Source organism: Crassostrea angulata, chromosome 6 (genome assembly GCF_025612915.1).
Source record: "Crassostrea angulata isolate pt1a10 chromosome 6, ASM2561291v2, whole genome shotgun sequence".
Lineage (NCBI taxonomy): Eukaryota > Metazoa > Mollusca > Bivalvia > Ostreida > Ostreidae > Magallana > Magallana angulata.
The window spans coordinates 31,493,757-31,512,201 of NC_069116.1; the positions used below are offsets into that span (position 1 = coordinate 31,493,757).

At 33.8% G+C, this 18,445-nt stretch overlaps 3 protein-coding genes across 4 annotated transcripts; 1 reads left to right on the forward strand and 2 right to left on the reverse strand.

Annotated features, from left to right (window-relative positions):
- Positions 1–1,521: 1,521 nt before the first annotated feature.
- LOC128186872 (uncharacterized) lies at positions 1,522–6,245 on the reverse strand. Its single transcript, XM_052856815.1, has 4 exons — positions 6,215–6,245; positions 3,962–4,366; positions 3,728–3,828; positions 1,522–3,598 (listed from the first exon to the last, which is right to left on the reverse strand). The coding sequence occupies exons 2-4, from the start codon at positions 4,364–4,366 to the stop codon at positions 1,618–1,620; spliced, it is 2,487 nt and encodes an 828-aa protein (XP_052712775.1). The 5' UTR covers positions 6,215–6,245; the 3' UTR covers positions 1,522–1,617.
- Positions 6,246–6,390: 145 nt separating this feature from the next.
- LOC128190218 (uncharacterized) lies at positions 6,391–11,940 on the forward strand. Of its 2 annotated transcripts, none has more exons than XM_052862166.1 (5): positions 6,391–6,455; positions 7,494–7,649; positions 9,771–9,837; positions 10,462–10,677; positions 11,619–11,940. In XM_052862166.1, the coding sequence occupies exons 2-5, from the start codon at positions 7,503–7,505 to the stop codon at positions 11,888–11,890; spliced, it is 702 nt and encodes a 233-aa protein (XP_052718126.1). In that variant the 5' UTR covers positions 6,391–6,455; positions 7,494–7,502; the 3' UTR covers positions 11,891–11,940. The 2 variants fall into 2 exon arrangements, with proteins under 2 accessions (XP_052718126.1, XP_052718125.1); XM_052862165.1 differs by lacking the exon at positions 6,391–6,455 and adding an exon at positions 7,303–7,335.
- Positions 11,941–13,082: 1,142 nt separating this feature from the next.
- LOC128188340 (transmembrane protease serine 7-like) lies at positions 13,083–17,626 on the reverse strand. Its single transcript, XM_052859320.1, has 4 exons — positions 17,424–17,626; positions 15,272–15,514; positions 14,350–14,499; positions 13,083–14,059 (listed from the first exon to the last, which is right to left on the reverse strand). The coding sequence occupies exons 1-4, from the start codon at positions 17,497–17,499 to the stop codon at positions 13,803–13,805; spliced, it is 726 nt and encodes a 241-aa protein (XP_052715280.1). The 5' UTR covers positions 17,500–17,626; the 3' UTR covers positions 13,083–13,802.
- Positions 17,627–18,445: the final 819 nt, after the last annotated feature.

Here is an 18,445-nt window from a genome sequence, read left to right on the forward strand (position 1 = left end):
AGACCCAGAGACAACAAAATCATTTAAAAACAGTTGTAAATGAGTAGGATTTTGCACGAATTGCATCGTGTTGCTATATTTAGACCCATATTATGATAAAACCTTTTGCATTTCAAATATTTTTCCACTCATTCCACATCCAACAGAAACCAAATAACGGTTATAATTCGAAAAATATTCAAAATTAATTGATGAAATTTTCACTCTCCTTGTGCGCCCGGATTCCTGCCGAATGTACATCTTAAGCGCCCACTTTCTTTCCACTTACATGTACATGTAAAAATCCTATTACTGCCTATAGTATTTTGCTTTCATTCTCCGTAATCACAGAATTTAGGATAGTTACGTAAATTCATTATCAATGATTTCATCAATGCAATTTTAATGGTGATTAATTTACTTTAAATTGGTATTCACATTTGGCATTTCATTTCATTTTGCTCATAAATACAAAAACTGTCGACAAATTCTACTACTGTGCAAATCATATAGGAGGATGTTAGATGACAATGTAGGTTCTTGATAATTTGCCACACGACTGGTTGACAAGATTTAATTTAAACCATATTTTATTATGTAAAAAATATTACATAATAGGATTGGGAAGCAGGCAATATGCCTATTTGAGCCCTCTCCTTTAACAGTCAATTTGGTTGACAAGATGCTTTGCTTATCACTTGTATCTGAAAAAATATAACAAATTAAAAACTCTCTCTCTCTCTCTCTCTCTCTCTCTCTCTCTCTCTCTCCATTTTTTGTATTTTTAAAAGACGGATTGCAACCCCCATCCTTGATTTTTAGTTATGTGCTTTGGTTTTTTTCTTATAATTACAAGGCCATAATGAATGTACCAATTTTGTCGTCGTAGAATAAAACTTAAAATTAAAAAAAAATATCTCGTTTAGATACATGTACATGTAGTTTAAATTTTTATGTTCTTTCATTTTGGTGTAGATTTTAATTTGATTGTACACCGCCATCGTCATGAATATTTTTTGTTTGGTAAGCTTACATATTAACATTTTTGCCTTATTTTTTGGCTGAAGTCCAGCTAAACACAATGTATCTAAATAAGAAATTGAAATGAACTCAACTTGCTCTGAATTGCATATTCCACATGCTTAAATCGTTCGCTACTTATATCGTTATTTACCAAGACTGTATCATTTCTATACACTCAGAATGGTTTATCCTTTAATTTCTTCACCTTTAATTCAAAAGAGAAAACTTTAGGACCCTATGGTCCTTTTTTTAATGATACGGCTGATCTTACAATGTAATTCAAATGAAATGAATGGAAATGCATATCACTACATAAAAAAAGACTACATGTGTAAACCTGAAATAGACATTAAATTGCTGGTAATTCAAATAAAGGTTCAATATACAGGCTGGCTGCATGGGTTTTAGTGGTGGCCCACTTAAGTATACTCAGTAGTTTCAATAGAAATTTTAGCACCTGGGTTCTGATAATTTTGTGTTCATGTATATGACCGACCCTTGCTATTGTTTGCTCTTAAAAATGTTTTTCAACAAGTTTTATTATTCTTTCTGAAAACCAAATTCACCAAATATTGTATAAAATTTTAAGGAATTGCTCTTTATAAGTTTTTTTTATTATCCCGCGTATGACTTTCTTCGAGTTGTTCCACCGTTGCAACCTTTCCATGGCCAGACGTTTTCATAGTCGCAATAGAATGTCATAAATATTTCCCCTTGGAAACTTGAAGGACAGTTCTTATCAGAAAAACTCCACCTACTTTTCACAGCTTCACCGTAGGTCCGCCCATACATTCGAGGCAAGCGGTTTGAAACATTTACTACACCAGAGCATGGTCGGTAGGCCGGAGGGTTCGAACCAGGGATCAGACAACGAGGCTGGCAGACTCTACCACAGGAATCAAAAGCAGTTAAATAGCACTGAGCCGCTCCTAGGTCGGGATTTTTTACAGCAACATAGGCAATCGATTCTGAAATTGGCTGTCTTTCATCAAGAACAGCATAATCTAAGTATTTTCCTTTGTAAGAAAATCCATTAGATTGCACAAACACCTTTGATGAACCGCCAAGATTTTTCAAACAATTCGGGTATGTAGCTGGTGCTATTTTTGGTGAAATGTTGTTGAACTCAGGGTATATTTGAGGTGCGTACATGTCTGAAGCGCGGACAAACTGCGAGTTATAAACCATTCTTGACCCAAAAAACTGCCCAGGGGGTCTCATATACACAATACGTACAGGTAAATACACCCAGCGGCGGGCATCTGAAACACCATCCATCGTAAATGTGTTCTGAATCGGCAGATCTCGAAGATGGACCATTCTTCGGATGTCATCTGCGTTTAAAAGACCACTAGAATGCAAATGAGATCTTGCTAAATTACTTCTTTGAAAAGAGTTACGACGTACACTTTGGTCCCACAAGTGTCTTATTGGGTTATTTGGTGCAACTAAGTTGCCAAATCGTGCAAGTGTATTCGGGCTATTTGATCTGAACATACCTCCAACGTTTCTAATGCCTATTCCAGCGGGGTTTCTCAGGTTTGCCGCAATAGGGGCTCTATTTAACTGCATTGGACCAACGCCGGCATTGAACCTTTGCATGCCTTGGAGAGACCCAGCTGGCGAACCTCTTGACTGTTGCCTAATACCATTCCATCCATTACCATTGCCTGTTCTGGGATCATTCATGGATGACTGAAAAGGTGAGAAACCCACCGGAGATCGTGAAGCAGGGGCTGCCAAATTCCCACCATTTCCATTCCCATTCCCTGTCCTCGGATCCACAAAAGAAGTTTGGAACGGTGCAACAACTGGACGTTCCTCCATTTCAGCTGCAGCTCTTCCAAAGAATGCTGTTTGACCCATGACTTGGGCTGAAGAGTCCTCTCCAATGTCACTCGCTGTAAGCCCAACACATACCCCTCCTTGACAAGTTAAAAATCTAGAGTTGCCGCAGTTGGTAGCACAGGAAGGCATATCTTCGTATTGGTAAAAGTCCTGAGTGAAAATATCACTGTAACCATCGGCATTTGTAAAGTTTTCGTAAAGGTCCATAGGTCTGTTTGTGTAGTGAAGAAAATTGGTATTCCAATTAGTATTCTGCATCGGCCATGGATAGTCTGTAGGATCCTGACCTTGTTGTCTTATTTTCTGCCTAAACCTTTCCCAAACATAATCAATAAATGTATGATGTAAAATAAAGACCGGATCATAGGCAGTTGTTACAGCATCTGCCATTGTACCTCCCACCCAGTTGTGTACATTGTTGTGCTGACCTTCGATTGTGTTGGCTAAATTAACTCCGAACCCAACAACGACGTCCCTATGAGTTGTAGCGGCATTTCCTTCAAAAAATCTGTTTAATGCTGTCTTGACCATCAGAGACGATCTTGCAGTAGCTATGTTTCTGGTCAGAGGGCCATCGTCTTCTTCCCAGTTGGCAAATGGGCCATTGACGACTGGACCGTTCCCATTGCCAACTAATTGTGAGGTAAACATGGCGGTTTCTTGTGGTTCTGCCATGTCATTGTCCATTGTTGAGTCCCAGTAGCAGAGAGAAACAGAGCTGTCAATTCGCTGGAGTGCAAATTCAAAACTGAAAGTACACAGAATAGATGTGGTTATATATTTTTTATCTATATTCTATCCTATTGAGTGAAAATATATATACATCTGCCTATTGCAACAATGATGTAATCTTCATTATGAAGGTAGAAATACTTACAAGAGTAGATAGACTCTGTGGAAACCAAGAAAGTTTGGACCCCCGTGTCCTGACCGGATAACCATCATATTGGCGTGAACATTCGCCCAAGCATCGTAAGACTATAATTAAAAACGAAACACACTCAAAACCCATATACAGGTTTTTTTTCTTAAAGAATCATATACATGTTAAGGTTTTTAAAACATATCTGTAGAAGTTTGCTTAAAGAAAATGAGAACACTGTTGTTTTACCCCATCTGCTTTAAGTGCGTTAAGAGCGTCAAAGAACCTCTGTCTCTCTGCGTCGCTAAGGACTCGAAGTTCCCTACGAAGGGCCCTCTGGGGAGCTTGCCTTTTTTGTCGCCGAGCACTGTACATTTTGTGTTCATACTCCCGGTACACGGATTTGATGTAGTTGATCTGACTTTCCGTCATGTTGACTTGACGTTGTATATGGGGTATCTGCCAGATGTAGCTGCCCAAACAGTAGCTCTGTATGTCGTGGCTTGCAATGTCTGAGACGGTGAGACCGCGCGTGTGTTCTTCATAGCACTGCTTTAATAGGCTCGGCATGTCCGCTTCCCACATGATGGAGTGTGTTCGAAAGGCGAAAAGGACAAGTCCAAGAAAGACTTTCAGGACACACGTTGCTGCCATCTAAATGAATGAGTTACAGAAAAGTAGATGACCAATTTCTTCAAAGTCGTTTGTTTAAAAGCAATTGTGGTTGGCTTTTGTGAGGATAAGAAATATGAGCGGTTATTAAATAAATCTTTGGTCGAACTAAACTTGTTCTGAAGCCAACTTTAAAGAAATCAAATGTTGTTATCTCTAGAAACTTTGTAATTAGTTTCCTCTATTAATTTTTTTTATGGAAGAACTTCCCAATTTTGAAATCAGCACTATTTTAAAGAACTGAAACATTTAAGGATATCTTCTTCGATAATTTTATAAAATTAAATCATTTACGGCAAAATATCAAAAAGAATAATATTTCTTAGTTATATAATGTAAAAAAGATACGCGTTAAATCATGAATTTAACGCAAAACTATTCATAACAAAACGTGTATTTTCAGAATTGCTGATTAAATATGAATTATTTATTACAGCACACAATTTCAGTGTAACCGCAATTCAGGGTCTAACCGATGATAGATTATGTCGTCACATCTATAAAGAAATGGCCTTAAACCTGTAAATAAGTGGTTGTCGAAAGTATATGTAATGTCAAGCATGATCCTCGATAAAGGTTGTATACATGTAAATAAACAACTTTGTACCGACTTGGTAAGTTGCTCAATTTTTGGGGGGTTTTTAGTTTTTTTTCTGTCTTAGCCAAAGCCATTTTGCTTATGTGGTTATTTATCCCAAATAAATAAATTTCACATTTTAGTGATAAAAATCTTTGTTTTTTCAAATACATGTACATGTAAGCGTTGTCAGTTAATAAAATTGAACATGTTTTGATCGCTGCATCGAAGACAAAACTTCAGAATTATACCACTTGGAGGGGATTCTGTTTTTATTTGATACCCCGATCAAGCTTAAGAGATAATGATCTAAGAATTTATTTCCAAAGTATAATTAATCATGGACTCATTGACAATTAAAAATTGTTAATTAGTAAAAGACACTATTTCGTATATGTGAAGACGTCTTGTTTCTCTAACTTTACATTGTAGGTAACATGTAGATCTAGTGAAACAGATACTGCATGTAAAAGAATAGAACTATATATATATGTAACAGGAAAAGGTGCAAAAAAATGCATCTGGATGTATAATGGAATTGGACGTGATGGTCCGTACACTCGTGATATGTAAAAGATAAGATGTTTAAAAAGTTAATAAGGAAATATCACTAAAATTCACTTCACCTGTCTAACACAATAGAAAATATAGCCATGTGATTAATAATGAGAAGTGCAGAGGTTTGACCCATTTCAGGAAGAGTTGTGTTGAAATTATTAATTAGGCAGTACTGCAGTTTTTGTCAAATTTTGAAATTAGGTAAATTTTTAAAAAATGTTTTTTCATTGCAAGAAAAACGTTTATGTCAATTTGACTGAGTCAATATGATTTTTAAATTTCTATGGCAATTGTAAATATTCTTACAAATTGTATTCCTTTCTTACTGTTTCGTTAAATATCAGTTATTCATCAATCAAGTTTTTGAGTTGATATTTTCGTTGGATTAATGTTATTTAAGATGTAGAATAAAAGAAAAAAAACACCCAAAAAATCAGATATAAATAAATGTGTCTCTTACAGGAGAGAGAGAGAGAGAGAGAGAGGAGAGAGAGAGAGAGATTAATTAAGTAATTTCGAAAAATATACCATCAATGATAATCTGATGATGTAGTCAGAACATAATAAATTAAATATTTTTGAGTAATTTCTTGAAAGCTCAAATTCAAATCTGTAAAATATCAGATTTATTGAATTTGAATAACAATAAAATTTTATTAAAATAACATTTTAAAGTCGATAATTAAAACTCTTACTGTGAACGTCCTAAAGGCAAGTTGTGTGCACCGAACTATAAACAACTTACCATTTATATGATCAGCGACAATTTCTTTAACCTTTATAATTACCAGGAAATATACATACCGTTAAGTTTAAAATAGCCTTTTAGTATTGACTGAACTGCAGCGTTGAGTAGATCTGGTAAATGACATGTTTATTTGAAATCTTTGCTAATGATCTGTGGTTATCGCTTGCGTCGTAATCGTACAAGATCAGGTTCTGTATTACGCATTCTTATTAGAGATATGTATATTTTTATAAAATTAATTATTCTAATCAAAGTTAAAACAAATGTTCTCTTCAGAGAACAGCAGTGCAAGAGCAGTATCGGTAGATACAGAATGTAACAAAGATCGATGAAAAATTGATCATACATGTAACTTTACAGATATGAATCAATAACTATAATAGCAAATGAAATAATGTGCTTATAGCCAAGAGAGAGAGAGAGAGAGAGAGAGAGAGAGAGAGAGAGAGAGAGAGAGAGAGAGAGAGAGAGAGAGAGAGACAGAGAGAGAGAGAGACAGACAGACAGACAGACAGACAGACGGACAGACAGAGAGATTATTTACCATTTCAGACCAATCCAATTTCTGACTCTTTCTTGGTAACGACCATTTGGACAATGAATAGTGCATGTTTTCATTTTCATTTTATTTTATAGCAATATCACAAAACCCCATTGAGCTCATTTTCGTTTTTATTGATAGATTGTACTTTATTAACAAAATGAGAAAAAGGTTATGGTTTATAAATTTCTGTTGGTCATATTTTTGTGTAAAAAGCTAGTTAATTGTCCGAAGTAACAAACCTAAACGTTATTGTTGTCCTGTACACAAAAAACCGGTAAAATATGCTATATTTGCTAAAATGCAGATAAATCTTTCTTCTGATAACATTTTGCGAATTATTCTAATTTTATTTATCATAAAGGTCTAAGTTACATGCAGAATTATCATAAAAGCAGGTTTTTATCGCGGAACTTTATACAGGTCTAAATTTTTCATCCTCTTTATCTTATGACGTCATTTCACCTATTGTGACGTTTATACATGAAAAGAAATATGAAAGTATGTGATTCACAACGGTTATTGCTGTAAGTATTCAGCTTTATCATATATAAATGTAAATTGTATTAAAGTTTTTTTTGAAAATGGTCGCATTTCCGCCGACCGGTATTTATCATAGAACATGTGATATTCAGTTCACTGAAAGATAATCTTAGCGTATATGGAAAATATTTTATTTTTCTAGATTTCAAAGATGGATTTCATTTTGAAAATTGCGGGATATGTTGAAGATATTATTCTTTCTTCGTGGACCGAGACGTTTTTGCAAATACTTTTGCGTGCATTTTTCTTCGTTCTGGATATTCTACAGGACTTTTCCTTGACTGTTTTAACTGGTTCAGTAAGTGAAATTAATGCTAGCTATAGGTACGGGTATATATCGACAAAATGATGCCGATAATCCTCTCTTTGTAAATGTTTCTAAAACTTATTTACAAATTTTTATTGCTAGCGCTCTCGAGCGCTAGCTACTACGTTAGTCCTTTTCACTGGAATACGCATGCTCGACTCCATAGAAGGGGATTCTGGGAATACTGTGCTACTGTAGATAAACTGTACCATTTGAATTTCGTTTTATCATCTTCAAGTGAAGTTCTGTGTTTTATCGTTAATGTCAAAAAGTAACAGTAGCTTCGGTCTTATAAATAAATACAAAGTTATTTTCAATATTATAATAAATAACATGTAGCTAGCTTTATCTTTAATTCCTTCAAGCTCGGAAGACAACTTCGGATATGTTTTCCGAGTTGCCGGAAAGGCCCTAGAAGATACGATTGCTACAAAACAGTACCAATGGTTCCTGAAAAATTTCACCTCGAAATTGAAATTACAGTAGATACATAATGATTAAGGCACGGCCAATGAGCTATGCCATTGCCGATGTGAAGCCCACTCTAAATTCACAATTTTAAATTGAGACCCCACTCCAGCACAATTCCAGTACACCACTGTGCCTTCCTATTGTTAATTAATCGATTCAGAAATTTAAACCAATGTTTTAGAAATCTGCTTCTGTGTTTTATGATTGCTACAGCGCTAGCTCACCAATCTTTTTTAAAAGATAAGCTTGTTTACAAATACAGTATTCAATGAAGATAATAAAATAAAACGTTTATGCGTTAACTTGAAAGCAAGAAATTTAATGCCAATCATTAAAAAATATTATATAGCATCAACTTCGCGAATGCTAATGATTATCGGAACCCTTTGACCGCATTTCCAAACATGCCCGATACTTTGGCAGTATTATTTGAACATTTCAAGGTTAATCTTATTTTTGTACATTAAACTACATGCGCTGCGGATCCACAAAAAACGATAAATTTACGGACACATTAAATTTTTCCAGGGGGTCCACCCCCGCCCTAGATCCGCGCATGGAGTGCCTGAACTTTGAATGACCACTCTTTAACACCCGAGAGCTTTTAAATCTCGTTAAGTATAGGGTGATGTGTAAAAAGTATATTTTAAATATTGTATGCTAAAATCCAGCTTTCGACAAAATTATTATTGTAATATCAACCTTGAGAATCAAATTTGAGTAATGAATGTTAATCGTTTTGAAACACGGTAATGCATTATTCATCAAGCTCGCTCTGATTCTAAGAACGGACCATGAACTTATGTTACTTTTAGTGCTTTGTTAATGGATAACTTCTATAATTTTACTTCGTGCAGATCAAGATTTTTAAGTACCATACATTTAAATGCATGTTTCACTTTAAGCATTTCGTTCAGTTTAACAAATTGATATAATGACATTTTGAATAAGTGTTCCTTCACATGAACATGTAAGAATTCATTGTCATTACTTGGTTTTATTAAACCTCTCATTTAAAGAATTAAGAAACCTATAATCATAAGAAGTGGTACTGTCGTGTGTGTTTGTGTGTGTGGGGGGGGGGGATAAAATAATCTACAGGATATAAAGAACCAAACCCTTGCTATATTTAAAAAAAATATATATTTCATGTAATTATGCAACTTTTAAAAAGTTTTTTAAACTGGTTACTGCGATCATTTTTAATGCAAGAATAACGGTTATATTGTAAAGCTGAACTGGAAATTACCAAAGTTAAAGCTAAAAAAAAAATCATCCCTAAAAGTTAAGGTAGATCTGTTGGTTAATATGTTGTCCACCCAGTCTCCTTAGACTCATCATTAATTGTAAAGTACGTCATTGAAAAAAAAAACCCGAAAGAGACTATGTATACCTTGTTTTCAAGTAAAGTATCTCAGGCATGGACGCTGATGCACGATCGAGATTTGATAAAATGTAGTTTGCATTCAATGATATAAATTATTTATCCCTATAGTTCAATAATTATATGCTCTATTGGTAGTAAATCAAGAGATCGTCGCTCGCCCATTTTAAGTTTTTTGTAGAATCTTTATGTTGATCATAATCAAATTACGATTTAATAAAAATGCATTTTAAATATTCCAATTTATTCTATTCCAGATGCAGATTTCTGTGAAACTTACAGGTGTTGCGTTATTAGAAGTGTCTTTTCAGCTAATCATAACGTGTAAGTATTTTTACCTTTGTCTTCGACTTAATTACATGATTATATAAGAACAGTCGTCTAATTTCCTTCTATCGATTGTCCCTTTGTAAAATCCGTGATTTAATTAGTTTGACCTCGACGCAAAAAAGGTAGTAAATAACGTATTTAACTTGCAAATTAATCTGCAATAAAGCCATTTTGTCTTCAGCTTACTTAATTATATAACAAGTAAAGCGTTCAAAGAATCCATAAACACAAAGAACGGATGTAGTCTTTATATATCTTCGATAACAAATGATAGTCATTTTTGGCCATCTTGTGATCTGAATTCTAAATGCCTGCACACGTGTTATTAAGAAACGAGAGGCGTATTCTGTGAATTTGTGATTTATTGTTATCATAAAAAGGATATTATACATGTTAAAAATCGTGAAATGAAAAAAAAAGATACGTGGCTGCACGGCGGTTTTGATGCATTTTTTTTAAAATGACAAACTGTGTTCATTGACATTGCACCTAAAAATGCATGAATGAATCAAAAGAAAGCATATTTAACATTTATCGATTTGATTGATAAAAATAAGGCATCGTAAGATTTACATGAATACGCAATTATCTCTCTTTTTTTTAAATGGCGTTTAACAGATGTCAACACATGGGAAGATAAACACCCAACTGACGATCTTCCAATTGAAAAGGAGGATGTTTCTAAAAGTGTAGCGAGCCAAACTTGTGGCCCGTGGCAGAAGAAAATTCGGAGTAAGGAGCGCGTTTATTCTGAACTCCTGGGCTTCTTTGCCAACAAGACTTCAATATTAAAGAGAAGGCGTCAGATATTGCTTAGAAAAGGAAAACTCAAAGGTAAGAGAGAGAGAGAGAGAGAGAGAGAGAGAGAGAGAGAGAGAGAGAGAGAGAGAGTATTTACCTTGGCTATGATTCCTTTGTTCTGTCTTCATTTCAGTGTAACTGCTTATGTTTTTCTTGTCTCATTAAAGTCACATATTTTGCGTTTTGTATCGTATCATATAAAACAGAGTTTTATGTGCAATTCAATTTTTTGCTGAAAGATTAAAACCTTGTTCATGTGACTAGTAAATCAACACGTGACTTGTATAATTGGATATACATGTAATACTTTTATTGCATTATGAAGGTGAGGGGAATATGAAGGTTTACCCCCCCCCCCCCCCCAAAAAAAAGATCGTTTTTTCCGAGGGCTTTTTCCAAGAGTTTTCTTAGGGCATAAATCTTCATATTTCTCGATTATTCATGCAATAAATTTTTTATTGTACCGAACAACATAATTATGATTGTACAAAATACGTCGATTTCTAATTTTCTAATAATTTGTCGATAGCAGTAACGTCGTGATTGTTTGAAATTTTTGTTTGTTTGTTATTGTCTTTCTTTTCTTTCATTAATTCGATTCAAATATAGTAAAATTGGTTTTTGTGGTTTAAAGAGAATTTAAATGATAAAATTTTTGGTCACATTTCATCCTTTTTTAAAAATAAGGTTACATGTGCATATACATGTATCTGCATTTATTTTCAATCAGTACAATTTCTTTTTACATGTATAAACAAATTAAACAGTATTGTCCTTTCCGATATATTTTATTTTTAACAAGTGTAATATACAACATGACTACAAGTAGTTATGTTGCATATTTTCTTTGTTAAAAATAAAATATATCGGAAAGGACAGTATGTTCACAACGTGGTCACATTTAGGGAAACATATATTATGTCTGCAGATTTGTACAACGTACTAGTATTATATAATACCTTTCTATTTTACAGTCAACCATTTGACAAAAGAGTATGCCGGGAAAAAGAAGCTTCTGTCCGGCGTATGCCACCGTCTTGTAAATACCGGAGTCGAAATCGATCACCTCAGTCACCGTATTCGGGAAAAGCGACACCTACTGGACAACCGCAGGCTACAGAATAGGGAGGTAATCAAGCGTTACGAGGAGCTCAATCAACAGCTCAACTCCTACCTCAACAACGTTCTCCATACTCAACAGCAGGTTCCCGTTGAAGAGGTTCGACCAGATATACCCGCTGTGTGAAAACGTATGAAAACAAAATGGTGCAGGCATTTTGTGATGGATTTGATGACATAATTTTTTTTCTTAAGCTTTTGCAGGAATTGAAACGTTGTTTTTTTTTTTAACAAAAATATGAAACGTTTATCATGGTTATTTTTTTCTTATTTCATATAGAAAACAAGGTTATAAAATAAATCAAAGGAAATATTATATTAGGTATCAGGATATGTTCCGGGAATCCAAATCTATAATTATGCATAATAAAAAATAGAGTTTGGTGTTAAAGGAAACTTTAGCACGTATAGATTATCCCCTCTAAAAAAAGAAAAAAAAAATAGTAAATCGTGTATATATCAAAGTCTTGTTGCCGAGGTATGAACTAGTAGGTGGGGATGAACACGTGGATAAGGCACATCACATATTAAGCAAATACACAGAGAAATCATACTGGAATGGCAATCCACAAAGCTAACACTGGACAATTACGCATTCGGAGTTCCATAATTTCTTTCGCATTTTCACAACGATAACCCATTCACGAGAAAGATAACTGTGTTGTCTTTCTGTAGGCTTATGGTCTACAGAAGACTGTCTGATTTTTTTTATTAGAAGGACATCAACGGAAGAACAATACCGCAGGGAATACCAAGTAATTAATTTTTTTTTTGATTATTATTTTATCTTTGTTTTACATTCATGTTTCCGGATTCAAGAAGACAAAAGTGGTATTGTTTGTTTGAAGGAGCGTGAAAATCATTTCGGGAAAATGTCAAGGAAATTCTGAATCAAAATTAACAATTCAATGCTTAGCACAACAATCAAGAACTCACAAGTATATTAATTATCATTACGATGACTTGCCGGAATTTTTTAAAGATAAAAATTTTAACAGGAAAAGCTCACTTAAATTAAAACTTCCATATTCGTATAAATTCTGCAAAACTTATAAAAGTTGAATATACATGTATCAGTTGTATACAAAAAGAATTAGTGAGAAGGAGACCAACAAATGCATATTGATAATGTTTTTCATGTAACTAATCGGCCAATATTCCAAAAGCTATGTTGGCGGTGTACTGCATATAGCAGGCAAAAGGAAGTTTAATCAGAAAGAAAATTAAACAGTATTTGAAAGTTTGAAAATAACTGCTTTATTTTTGTTTGCCTATAACACGTACTTGCAATGGAGAAATGTAAATAAAACAGATTATAATGACGTCATTAAAAAGGTATGATTATCAAATGTGTAATATGTATAATATTTGTAAGCAAAATGCAGAAAACATCAGAGAAACTAGAAATTTTGTCTTAAAACAACATCGAAATACATATACAAAATTATGCAAAAATGATATTTTAGGCACACATATAATAAAGCAAAAACAAAGAGTCACACATTTACATTCAAAATTTTACAGTATATTCACGTTGAATAGGGCATTTCAATTTGTTCATAAATCAAAGATGATTTGATCCGACAAACACTTTTAAAGTGTATTATCTACACATTACATGATAACAATAAAAAACGCAAATTAAATAGTACAAAAGCAAATTTTGCGATGCTTAAGTTGAATATAAATCTGATTTGCTAAATAAATCATGGATATCCTAATCACACTCTGCTGGATTTTAATCCGTTTTTTCTAATGATGGATGACGTATGTCCATATCTATTGGACATAAATCCAATATTACAATTTATAATAGATAACATAATCACACTCTGTTGGATGTACAGTGTAAATCCAATATTCTAGTCATAGATAACATAATCACACTGTGTTTGCGGGATATACATGTAATCATAGATTACATAATAACACTCTGTTTGTTGGATATAATCATAAAAAAAAACATAATCACAATGTTTGTTGGATATAATCATAGAAAACATAATCACACTTTGTTTATTATATAAAGATCCAATATACTAGATCCTCTGATACACGACCCGCCTTCTTCTGTTCCCCTTACAACAGAACACGATGAACAGACAGGGGATACAAATGATGGCCGCCAGTACCGCCAGAATGATCCCCACAATGGCGGCGACGCTCAGGTACAGCAACCCACACAGCTTGTTCAGTTCGTCGCTGTGGTCTCCACAATTATCGTGCTTGTTACATATGAGATTCACGGAGATACAGCGACCGTTAGCGCATTGGAACTCATTAGAGAAGCAAGGACCTACAGGATAAATAGGATTGAGGGGTCATGTTTTATACTGTAATCCCACTTACCTTTTTAAGTGCATGCGATATAAGGAGAATTAATCCATAAATGACTATATGTACATATTTTTTTTTTCGAATTCATTACGATGGAAATTTATTTTGCATAATAATTGTACATGAGTATGATCCTATACATCAATATTTTAAAATCATTGAATACAGCATTGCTATCTAAACTTTTAAAACGTTCAGCAATGCCTATGATATCATATATAACACTGATATTTTATATAAGTACTTTACCATTGTGATAAGGAGTGACAACTGCCTTTAAACTGATGTCTCTTTGCTGATAGTCACGTGATATCAGTTCTATTCCCATCATATGGTGAGCTGTACTATTGGTTACAAAAGTTTGTTGATCTAAGTACCTTCCACATATATCCTGTTTGTCTGAAAAAAAAGTTTCATAAATTGTAATCATATGTTAGTACAACCTAATTAAAATTATATCTTTGATCCGCTCCTAATAGATCGCTACAAAGTATGTAGTGATCTATTAGGAGCGGATCAAAGATCTAATTTAAATTCGATTGATGATAGTATACATGTACATATTACATGTATATACGATGATAGAATTTCAGGATTTTTACTACATGAATCTTAATTCTTATAAATTTCATTGATTATATTCAAGTAATCAATAGCAGTTGGTTTGCGGAATTGGCACATATCGCGAAATCGATCTTAACACGATAAAGAATCGGACTGCTAAATACGACATAATCTTATTTCAAATTAAGAATATACAAAACGTGTAATTTTGTTTCTAGTCTGCATACAAATTGACAGAAATATAAATCATCACAGATATTAAGTGAAAACAATCAATATGTACATAAGATTGACCTTCATTTATCAATTGATTTAACAATCACGATCTATAAATTGCCATTTACATTTTATTGAAAATTGCAATAAAATGATGGAATTCTAGAGAATTATACATGTAAATCTATTATCTAAGATTATGGCTGCACGTTACAATTAGTAATGAAAAAAAAAATATCTGAAAAAGCAACAGTTCAGAGTAACCGTGGGATTATCATCTTATATTCGGAACACACACACCAAAAAAACAAAACCAATTACGCAGGAGTATTGAAACGTTGATTATCGGGGGGGGGGGGGGGGGTGATAGAAAAGTAATTAATAAACTTACTCAGTTTTTCTGTGCCATCATATATGTTGATTCTGTTATTGAGGCATGCGCCTGATGTTTTACTTGACAGTCCTATGTGCTCAATGGTCAGGACCAGACCCGAGTCATTGCTGTTTGGGCTGAATGGAGCGAGATTCAGCCTACAAGTTGTATTGGTAATCCTGGGTCTCGTAGCTGGCGAGAGTTCGACGAAGTTTTGTTCACTGATGTTTACCGACTTCCCACACTGTTTCGTGATATAAACTGCAAAAAATAAGAAAGAGAATTCGTATACAAAATTGTTAAAGAATACAACTGAATGAAATATTTTGTTTGATATATACACCAGTGAACTCTGCTGAGGATATCATGGTCACAGGAAAGGCATGTAGCATGGTTTTTTTTCAAGTTGGAAATGCCAAATGCGTGTAACATAGAAGTAAAAGCTTTAATTTCCTCAAATTACTCATGGATCCATGGCAAAGGTTGAACGGGGGGGGGGTCATTATCATATAATTTGTTTTTCATACCAACCAACTTTTAAAATCATGTCTATGTAGGTGTGTATCTTTGCTAGCTTAAATATTTTCTATACATAAATATCTTTTTAAAAAAGCCTATTGCAAATAAACAGAAGACCCCTCAGTGGTTATAAGAGTATCAAAATGTCTAGGAAATCACGAGAATTTTGCAATCAAGTTTTTAAGACGTATTTTCCACAGGGGCCAAGCCCGTTTTAACATCAATTTCAATGTAACCATAAATAAAGAAAGGTTCTTTATTTTTGGTTACATTGAAATTGATGTTAAAACGGGCTTGGCCCCTGTGGTATTTTCTAGCTGTTTTGATTACGGACCATGAACCGTCAACCTTAAAGGACATCGATGGAGTCAGTGGAGTTTGTCAGTAGCATTATGGAAAACCGGTGTGTATGTACGCTTTTGAAAAATACAGTTGTAAGCATTTTCACAATTAAAAACCAAAGAAATCTGAAATATACCATGGGGATGTTTCACAAACATTGTACATGTAGCAATACAATTATACATTTAATGCAACTTGTTTTAACATGTTTAATGGTTTTCATATCAAACTTTTTGTTAAAACTGTCAACACTATTACATATTGAACAAATGGTTAAAATCGTTTAGTTAGTGACATTTTCCCAGTTTAGTCATGAACATATATGAATTCCTCGTGCATCATTTCCGAGTATGATCACAACTGATACCATCATACCAAATATTTCAAGTATTTGCTCTCTCTCTCTCTCTCTCTCTCTCTCTCTCTCTCTCTCTCTCTCTCTCTCTCTCTCTGTTTACACATATTACACAAAAATATATGAATGTTCATAATTTTTCTTTATTATAGAATTCACAAGTCGGAATCTGCAATGAATTGACTATGCGCACAGAATTCTACATATTTATTTCTCGAGGTCGGCTTCCTAAATACTGGTATATGACAAATAAGTAATTACAGATACCGTTCTAAAATCAGTTGCATAATAAGTTTTGATTACTCTAATAACCCAGGTATTTTTAGAAGAAAGTAAAAGTTACTTCCTGTTCAAACACGTACATGGCAAACATTGTAAGAGATCGAGTGGTTCTTATTGCTTTAATCGATTTAATCAAGGAAGATAACATTCATAATCACAATGCGTTTCTCGATGTTGAGCCAACTGCTAGGAGGAAACTTCGGCACAAATTTAAGTTAAAAATTAATCAATTCATCAAATTTCATCCTATGCAGTTGGCTCAATATCAAAACGCATTGTTGATAAAGGGAGGGGGACATGTTAAATATATTACATTGTAAGGGTTTGTGGGGGGGTTGGAGACAACTCCTAGGCTGAGAATTTTAATTACCATGTAATCACAAATTCTCATTATGCAGTAAAGAAAAATAAAAATACGAAACCCAGCTATACAATTAACTTCCTTGCAACACGAAGTTTTATACTTTTTATTTAATTTTTAACTGATGTTGCCACGGTCAAATACACCAAGATGTGTATAAGACAATGTAGGATAAACTGAAAGCACGCGACATTAACCTTGTACTATAATATTTATTAAACAATGAGAACTGACTAACTGACTACTTTTCCCTCCTGAGCTACCGTATCTTATTAATTGCGCATTGGCGAGGTAAACAATTGAGATCTCACCTGTAGGCGATTCTCCAAAAATGCCCCCAAAAAGACACACCGTCAAGAAACAGACAAGGAAAGCGTTAGGTTCCATAGCTGTCCGATCATGAATGAACTACTTTCTGTATAATGTAAGCTTATCGCACGTGAATAATAGAGGCATAAGCACGTGAAGTTGACAGGATAAATGCGTCATTGGATTTACCTATGTATGGAACATTGCCCTTGTCTGAATTCAATTCACAAAATAATTAGTCGAAAATGTATTATTTGTTAGTTATAATGAATTTATTTGTTAGCTATAAGTAATCGATGTTTCTTGAATATCGATCAATGTTGATTAGTGTTCTCAATTACAAGTGAGTTTACATCATAGGTTAAATATCATATATATACTCACTAGAATGAAAATGACTGGCGACATATATCAAATTAATTGGCAAAGTTTGTACATGTATGTATATGTAAGCCTGAATCTAAGAATGAATCAAATACTATTTCCACCAGCTGTATATTGCAGAGTTAACATCGCTCAGACAAAAACGTGCTTGAAATTACATGAAAAGTCATTTAGAGTTCTTTTATTCATTGCTTGAATTCCTTTCCATACTGCCATGATATTGCATTATATAAAATAATTCTCTGTAAATCCATTAATTAACGCTCATATTGCAGACATTTCTCATTGTAAGTTTATCTGACCATAAAATAGGTTAAAGATACTTACACTTATAGATAAAAAAAAACCCAGCGTAAAAGCCTCATTGGGCTTCGAACTATTTTGACTTGCAGATCAATATTAGTAACTGAGTGACACACTATCGCTATCTTATTGTGATGCGCAATGAGAAGTCAAGGAGTGGAAGAAGAAAATGTTAAAACTTTTAATAAATTATTTCTAAAAGTACATTTACATCCCAAAATAGATGAATCTCATATCATCCCTTAACAATTTTATTATGTAAAAATGAGTTTCTTTAGTTACATAATGTTCATGCATGTACCAAGAAAGCCCCTCTTCATCGGTGCATTGTCCAAAG